Source organism: Octodon degus, unplaced genomic scaffold (genome assembly GCF_000260255.1).
Source record: "Octodon degus isolate 3935 unplaced genomic scaffold, OctDeg1.0 scaffold00097, whole genome shotgun sequence".
Classification (NCBI taxonomy): domain Eukaryota; kingdom Metazoa; phylum Chordata; class Mammalia; order Rodentia; family Octodontidae; genus Octodon; species Octodon degus.
The window spans coordinates 6965967-6974833 of record NW_004524673.1 but is presented as its reverse complement, the minus strand read 5'-3'; the positions used below and the strand labels follow the sequence as shown (position 1 = coordinate 6974833).

General features: G+C 38.3%; 1 protein-coding gene across 4 annotated transcripts; it reads right to left on the bottom strand.

The window, feature by feature from the left end:
• Window positions 1-204: 204 nt before the first annotated feature.
• Serpinb3 (serpin family B member 3) lies at window positions 205-7933 on the bottom strand. 4 transcript variants are annotated; one of them, XM_004638253.1, is made up of 7 exons: window positions 7772-7933; window positions 6981-7037; window positions 4783-4914; window positions 4002-4119; window positions 1875-2017; window positions 1526-1681; window positions 205-609 (listed from the first exon to the last, which is right to left on the bottom strand). In XM_004638253.1, the coding sequence occupies exons 1-7, from the start codon at window positions 7931-7933 to the stop codon at window positions 205-207; spliced, it is 1173 nt and encodes a 390-aa protein (XP_004638310.1). The 4 variants fall into 4 exon arrangements, with proteins under 4 accessions (XP_004638310.1, XP_012371700.1, XP_023578920.1 ...); XM_012516246.1 differs by having other exon boundaries at window positions 1526-1620; window positions 1877-2017; XM_023723152.1 differs by having other exon boundaries at window positions 4783-4905.
• Window positions 7934-8867: the final 934 nt, after the last annotated feature.

Sequence of the window (8867 nt, the reverse complement as noted above, 5' to 3'; positions counted from 1 at the left end):
CATTTGTCCTCACGAGAATTTTTCATAGGAAATGTATGGATTTAGGTGTATCTGTAGAAAGAGAAGCAGAAAGTCTTGTTATTTTAACTACTGAATTCTAAGTCAGGAGAAGAAAAATTGAGCCAAGAAAACTTAATGCTTATACTATCAATTTATTAAAAGAACTGTGAACTTTTCTCTCAATGAGTGACAGAATAGTGGTGTTTAAGGGGAAGAGACTCTACCAAAGAAGAGGATTCTATTATCTTCATTTCCTTTGATGAAAAATAAGAAAGGGTGATCACAATGGAAGATGTTGTATGTTGGCAATGAAGTGACACCCACTGCAACTCCAGTAGCAGCTGCAGCTTCTGTCCCTTCTTCATTAACCTCCACAAAGGACTTGTGCACAGCCTTAGTCAACACTAAATCCCTATTTCCAGTCATCCCTGAAAAGTCAGCATCCTGTGACTTGAAGGCTTTAATCATTCCCATGTCTTGCAATATGTTTTTGAGGTCATAGGTCTCCTCTACTTTGAACCTAGGTAAGCGTAAATCCACCTTCAGCATTTCCATATTCTGGAGGCTTGTCCACTCCATTAATTTCTCACCAGTAAGCTTATCTTCAAGCTAAAAATAATGAAAAAAATGAAAATGACATCATTAATAGTCATCCTCTTCCATATTTTAACAATGAATGGAATATAAGGCCATCTTTACTCTAGCAACACATTTATTGTACAGATGATTCAGTTTATGAGACACTATTCTAGGGAGCAGAAATAATAGTCCAGAGTTCATATTTATTTGAATATATATATATATATATATATATATTAAAAAATGAGTCATGTATTATTTTTGTGCAAAATCAGCTATACATTATTAGTCTTTCTTTTTCCTTTTTTTTTTTTTTTTGCTCACGGTCTCACTGCATAGCGCACATTGGTAGTGATCCTCCTGGTTTCTGCCTCCCAAGTGCTGGGATTACAGGCGCGCGCCACCGCACCCAGACTCCATTGCCGGCTCAGCGCACCTGCAGGTGGGGCCAGCACAGCAGGCAGAGCCAGGTATTGAACCCTGGTCCCTGTGCTTACCTAAGCAAGAGCTTAACCTGCTGAGCTATACCGCTGGCCTTTACATTATTAGTCTTTATGCTAACAACCTAATATATGTCATTCAAAATACTCTTTATTTTCTGAAACTCATTCTTTAGTGCATGCTGTAGTTACATTAGCCTTAGTTTAAATTTTTTTAACCATATTTGTAAAATTTCCCACATTGCTATCATTTCTCTGGTCCAAGTATACATTTGTCTTTTAATATCATCAAATTGAAATTTAATACATCAACTCAATTATTAACTGTTCATTAGTATGTGTTAGATTCTGAAAGATATTCATTATAATAAGGTAAATCATCCTTTTTTGTTGATTTTTTCTTTATTTTGGGACATTTTGCTCTAAATGCTTTTCTGCTTCTTGGTGATTTAAAAACTATTCTCTACTTGGGCAATGAAAAGAAGAAATTTAGGTGCGCACTGTACCTTCTTTAGTCCATCTACTTCATCTGGGAGCAGCACAACCATACTCAGAGCTTTGCCTTTATAAGGGATTTCTAGGATCTTCGCCTGTACATCTTCCAAGGAGGCAAATTTTAGATAACTGCTTTGATACATCATCTTCACAGATTTGCTCATATCCTGCAATAAATGAAAAACATCAAGCAAACAGTTTCTTCAGGTACTCTTAACTAAATAAATTTTCAAAAATAAAATAGTGAAACAACATCCATGACACATTTTATTTTTTACCTTCAATGGTATAGATATCACATATATATTAACTTTCTCCACAAAACTATATGGCTTTAAGGAAATAAGATATAGTCAATACCTTGTTGACCCAAAATTTTCCTTCTTCAGTATATTTTTCTTTAAATTTCAGATCCCACTGCCCTTTGAAATAGATTGCATTCACCAGAACCATTTTAGTATCACTCTGGAGACTCCCAGGAGAAAACAGGTTCTTGATCTTGTCTGTAAGAGAAAAAAAGGTCTATGGAGAAAGATACGATTTGCTTGTTTGAAAGATACATTGTAGCTGATCATTCATTGTTCATAAAGATGCCTACTTCAGGGACCTGAAGACCTGTGCACTAAGTGGCGTCTTCTTCATGGTGCCAGCCTCCAAGGTACCTTTGACAGAGATGCCAGGTCTTGAGGTGGGAAATAGTTTCAGTTTGTTTGTCTCTGGGTGATTACACTCATTTCAAAGTGCTAAAAACCAGCTTCCATCTACTCTTTCAATGTATCTTTCTCATTCCTCCCTCTCTACTTTCTTTTCTAGGATTCCAATTTTGGGTACACCACTCAGAGGAAATAAGGCTTGATCATTCTTTAGGACTAGTAACGTGAGCAGGATAACTGGAATCTATGTGGAGTGCTGACAAAAACTGCTCCTTGGAATATCTTCTTGTTTATTCTCATGTACAACTGCCTGCCATAGTTTAGTTTGTGTATAAGGTAGGAGACAAATTAGGTAACTCTGCATAAATTTTTTTAAGCTCTTTCCATTTGTGGTGGAAAATACATTTGTGAATGTTGGGGATCGCAAATTCACAATAGCTAATTTTGTATACTTCCCTAATAGATAAATGGAGGTCTTAGATTATCAGTGTCACTCATTCACAATTTATGGAGGGACCATCCTCTCCCACCCACTCAAGATAAACCAAATCTACTAAGATTAAGAAATATTCCAAGGCATGATCATTCTTAGCATGGGTCATCTTTGCCCTGTTGATTCATCCCAAGATGGAACATTTCCTACTGAGTCATTGACCTCTGAGACTTCCCAATATCTTGAAGCTCCTGCCAGCCCGTCCTATCCATGTACATAGCCAATAAATAGTGGCTGACATGGAGTGTCTCAGTCTCCACCCATTCTGTGGCACTGACTTCCCAGCCCCCTTCCTGCATTACTAAATTTGCTTCTGCTTGTAAATTCAATCTTTGGCCATATCCCCCATACAGGTAATTGAGGATTGGGGGTAGTCCCCCAATATGATAACAGTTGGAAGAGACATGGGTAAAGATATTATCCAGGCAGTTCCAGCTTATTTGGCATGCAGTTTACAGGAGGGCTGTTTCCCAATTAGCACAATGAACCCTACTGTTCGATAGATCTTAAGATCATGCTATATTAGAATCCTATCATGTTGCCTCCAAAGGCTTATTGTATAGAAAGCTTATATCCTGATGGCCTTTGGAAAGTGGCTGGATATTGAAGGCTCTTTTTGATTAGAGGTAAATCCACTGATAAGGTCAGAGTTTAACAACATTATTAGGATGCAGTGAATACAGAATATGGACCCTAGTTGAAAGGAGTGAATCAAAGAAACATAATCTTAGGAAATATAGTGGTTCCTAACCCTTCCTCTCTGGCTCTCACCCTCTCACTGTCTCTGAATTCTCGGTTCCATGAGGCAAGTACTTATCCTCTGCTATAACATTCTGTCATGGCATTTCTGCCTCAGTGTGGATCTAATAATGGCAGAACTGGCTAAGCAAGGACTGGAAGGTTTGAGTCCATGAACCAAATAAATCTTTCCTCTTCTAAGCTGTTTAGCCAGGTATTTTTGTCACAGTCATGGAAAGTTGCCAACTAGTGCAGGTCCTTAACACAGAGCCAGGTTATGCTTACATCAAAGAAGGTGATGTAAAAATAAGACTGAGTAGGGATTTGACTCTGCATGGAAATTGTCACCCAGGGACATACACAAAACATTCTTCAGTTGATTTTCCACAAAATTGGCTTTCTGGGGTTTCCTTCCTGGCTCCCCTTGCATTGTCCATGTTTGTTTGGGCTACCCCACCATCTAGAGTGCTTCTCCATCCTCTCCCCAAATGTGTCTCAACATCCTACCTGAGCACCCCACCTCAGCACCCCACCTTCTGTGTCAGACACAAGGCTAACTCCCTGTTACTATTTTTTATAATGGGTGACCCTCTCATTATCTACCATGTGTCTGTTCTTCCACCCAGGTATTAATCTTCTTCCGACTTTCTTCTACATTACGTACAAAATCAACAGATTCCACATCAGATAGGTAGAATTTCTTAAGGCCATCCAAATATTCCTTTGAGATACAAAAGAAGAAGTGATTAATTAAAAGTGACTTTTGCATTATCAAATTTACTTACTTATATTTTCAGTAAGCTAAACCTAGACCCTGACCAAATCCATTATCTCTTGCATGTGTCTATGTGGATTCATGATAGGCAACTTTAAAGGGGGGTGCAAGCTGACACAAAAAGGCCAGTGGACACAAACCTGTAAAATGCAACAGGGGGCTGGGGAAGAGACTGAGTATGTAACTTGTAAGGCTTTTTACTCAGAAGGAGATGAATTACTTCTGAGAGTTCTTTCCAGTACATTTATATCTTACATCTTGGGAATTAAGTATCCTTTGGTACTTCCTATTTTATATTTCTCTCAAAGACTCTTCCATGTTTGGATTTTACAGTATTAACGCATTACCCATTCTTTTGTGCTTAAAATGTGCTATGACTCAGCGCCAGTTCATTATGACATCTGAGGAACAACTCTGTTGCCCCACATCCTCCTTTCTCATAAACTCACACATTACCCATCAATCATCAGAGCCTGGAACACTCCAATAATGTATTTCTGGTGTGATGGCCATGCTGCTGTCTGGGAAATGCTGTCCATGTGAGTCAGCCAGGCTCATGGGGGTGACAGAGGATGGAGATGAAGGTGGGGGTGGCCAGGTGAAATTTACCTCAAGAAAGTTGTAAGTCTTTTCTTTGTAGATCTTGTTGGCACTCTTCAGTTCATATGCATCACTGGTTTTATTCATTTCAGTCATAATCTTTTGAAACTGGTGATGAATATTGTTTCCTGACTTTTTAACCTTCAATATAAAAAAGAATGCTTTCACTCATTAAGTACTAAACTCCTCTGGAAACTATTGGATCAATCACATTTTGTTAGTACTCTCCAAGATGACTTCTTGCTTATTCCATGATGTTAGAGATATTTTATATCAGACAATCTTAATAAAATCCACCTTACATTCAATATCTACCATGAAGTTATATCAGGTATCAAATATTCTTATATGATTTCTGTTGTACTAAACTTTATTAATATTAGGTTGTCACTGATTTAAGTAGTTAAAAATGTGTTTTATGCTAAACTTTATATTGCTAAGGCAAACCCCATATTTTACTTCTAACAGCTATCAAAGATGGTTGTGTTGGGCTGGCCAGATAGCTCAATGGACTAAAGTGCCTGCTTATGGGCTGGGGAGATGGCTCAGTAGAATAAGCTCTTCCCTGGCAAGCACAAGGGTCTGAGTTCAATCCCTGGTTTTGCAAAAAAAAAAAAAAAAAAAAAAAGGACATTTATACTTTAAGGAGGCCTGCCCATTTTCTCAGTCACTTAAGTGAATGCTTCAACAAAGCAGTCAGGCTCATGATGCTGTGGTTCAAGCCCCATATCCTCAAGCCTTGGCAGACCTGCCCTGAAGGCATCCTGAGCTAGCACCTCCCTCCAAAAAAAAATTTTTCAGAGCTTTTAAAATAAATAAATAAATAAATAAATGAAAAATACAAAACGGGGGTGGGCAGTGAGATGGTTACGTTGAATAAGAGCTTCTCTGGGAAGGGCAAGGGCCTGAGTTCAATCCTTTCTTCCGAAAAAAATAAAAAAATAAATAAAAATAACAATAATAAAAAAGTGCCTGGTTAGGTAGGTGAAGGAACTGGGGTTTGATCCCCAGAGTATCTTGCTGGCCCAGCCCCCGTGGCTCGCTGAGGATGCAACTAAGACTGGGCATGGTGGCGCTTGTCCGTAAACCCAGTGCTTGGGAGGCTAAAAACAAGAGGATCACTATGGGTCCAATCTGTGTAGTGAGATCCTGTAGATCCTGTACTAAATACATTTAAAAAGGTAGCTACGTTGGAGTTTGAATATTTTATAGTTTAAAACATGAAAGCCTCATGTATCCCTTACTGTTGTCCTTTCTGTTTGCTAAGACATTTTGCTTCTGTCTGCAGCCTTTCCCTGGTGATGGTCCTTCTCTGCATGTGAGATCACTGCTTTCGTGATATCTACCTCTGGACTAAACACAAGCAATCAATATCTTATTAAATGAAAGTAGGAGGGAGCCTGGCTATAGCTCAGTTCTTTAAGTGGCTGCTTCCACAAAGCTGTGAACCTCAGGTAGCTGTAGTTCGACTCCCACAACACTCCAGCCAGACAAACCATGCTTGAGGGCATTCAGAGCAAAAAAAAACAAACAAACAAAAAAAAGAAAGTAGGAAAGCTGAGACAATTAAAAAACCTCTCCAAAGAGATTAAATTAGCAGAGCAAAGTTTTTGGCTTGTGTCTAATTGAGCCTGCATATTTTTATTTGCCCTGTGAGAGTTTTGTATTGCTGAGGCTCTCAGTGAATGTTATCTGCTGGGAAGCATTTTTCAAAATATATTTCAGCTTGTGCTTATTTCTTTTGCTTCTGAAGTTAACAATGAGTGATTTTAGTAGTATTGTCACACTTATGGTAATTGTCATTCAATATTAGCTAAAATTTGTTCTGGCTTCCTGTTTTCGCCAGCCCAAGCACTGTTTGCAAGTGCTTGCAGGAGTTGATTGAGATTCTTTTTTACCCCATTTTTCTAGGATTGAAGACACTGAGTCTCAGAGCAGTTCGTATTTTTCTGATATTCACCAGGTGTGAAGAACTGAACTGGAATTTGAATTCAACCCGTTTTGCTTCAGACTGACTTTCATTGGTATAACGTTGACCTTCACAGACTGAAAAAAACCCACAGTAACTGAAATGTGAACACACTATATTCTTATCTCATGTTTAGGATTTTCCATAAAAGTTGCCTCTTATCAGTTTATGTAAAATTTCAGGGTTAAACTACGGCCCTGTCAGAAACTATCCTGAAATCAAAATGCTCAGTACTCACATCATCAGGTTTAGTTTTTTCTGTTGACTTCTCTGTGATTTCATTGAAGTGAAGGACCTGGAAGAGACAGGCAAGGTATGAGAAAATTTTACTTAAAAGGTCTTTCCAAATCAGGGGAAAGAAAATCAGAGAAGTGTATTGTTTTGGAGCTTGCTTGTAATCTGTACTCTGAGAAGGTCAAGGCAGAAGGATCACAAGTAGAAGTTCAAACTGCACATGTTAGCAAGTTAGAGAGAGTCTGAAAGAAGAGAAGGCAAAAGAAGAAGAGCAGGAAGTAGAAGGAAGGAAAGGTAAAAGGATGAGATGCAGTACCCTGTGAGTGGATTGATCCAATGCCCATTAACAGGGGAGGGGTTGGGTAGGTGAAAAACAAAACAAATAACAATAATAAAGAAACAGATAAAATCTCCAAAGATCAAGATCTGAATGTGCTCTTTGAAAAACCACAACAAAGCAGGTTCATCTGTAGACACTGCAAAGGATGTCCACCTCTGGTGGTGTATCTCTTGCACATTAAATCCAAGCATTCCTACATCAGTTAAGCTTCTATTTCATTTCAGGAAAGCTTTAGAAGGTCAGATTCACTTTCCAAATAATAACAGGGCACCAGGAAGAACATAGCAACATAGGGGAATGTTTTATCTGTCCCATAACTCTTTGATCACACTGTAATGAGAAAACTTGCTCAGTGACCTGTTCCACCCATGAGGTCACCAGACCCACACATCTATGCTCATGTTAGCCCACAGAAAAGTCGGGACAGATGTACATATGATGGTCCTCACACTTACCTTCTCAATTTCTTGTGCAGTGCTTCCTCTGGCCCCTAAGTAGACCATTGCGAATGCTGCTGAGATGCTCAATGGGGAGAAGAAGACATTGTCTTCTGATTTTCTTAAAATTTGAAACATATCATGAGTGAATTTGATGTTTGCTTCACTGAGTGAACCCATTGTGACCTTAGTGTGACCTGGAACTCCTAGAAAGCATAAGACTTGTGTGAACATAGTTCTATTGACAATGCATCTCTCTGCAACAAAATTTCCTTGAAGAAAATGACATGTGTGAGTTCCTGGATTCTAGTAATGAAGGTCTTTGTTAGTGTTAACTTTTCAAGTCTCCCACAATGATAAATTTATAAAAACATAATTTAAGAATACTTTTGTATAAATAAGGGTAGAATATCTTTATCTTTCCCTCATCATCTGTGCTAGGGTGTGTAATGAATGCCAAGAGGAAAATCTCTGTGAATAACCTCCAGGCAGCTTTTATTAGACATTTCTTACTTTTCTGTCAAGGTTCTGTGAGTTTTTGGTACTGATATAAGTTCTTGTAGGGATTATTTACTTAGAAATAAGTTATTTAGGTAAAGTATAAAGGAGGTGTTTTAATTTTTCCTCATAATATGTACAATGCAATAAATTTTATGCCCGATATAAAATACCCCATTACTATGATTCTCAAAAGAAACTCATATCATTAAGCTACAGCAGCTGCAAGAACTTACCTGTGTTGCTTGAGGAAATGAAACCGAATGGGGAGCCTATAAATCTCTGTGTTTTAAATGGTGAGATACTCAATATATACCTCTGCTCTTCCTTCTTGTGTGTCATTTCCTTTGGTATTTCAAGTAAAACAACTTTGGATTTCTCAAGCAGCTTAACTTTCCTCATTCTCAGCATGCAAATTTATGAAAAGGGCAGGGTTCAGTATTGTTACTATGCCTACTTTTGTGTAGAAACAAACTGTAGATCAGCAATCATTCCTAATTGTCGAGTCATTTGGAGAGCACACGGTACTCTTCTAATACCACTGAGTGTATATTTGAAATTCCACCGTGTTCTTTTCTGGCTACTACACCCATCCCACTGCACATTCTCAAATGCT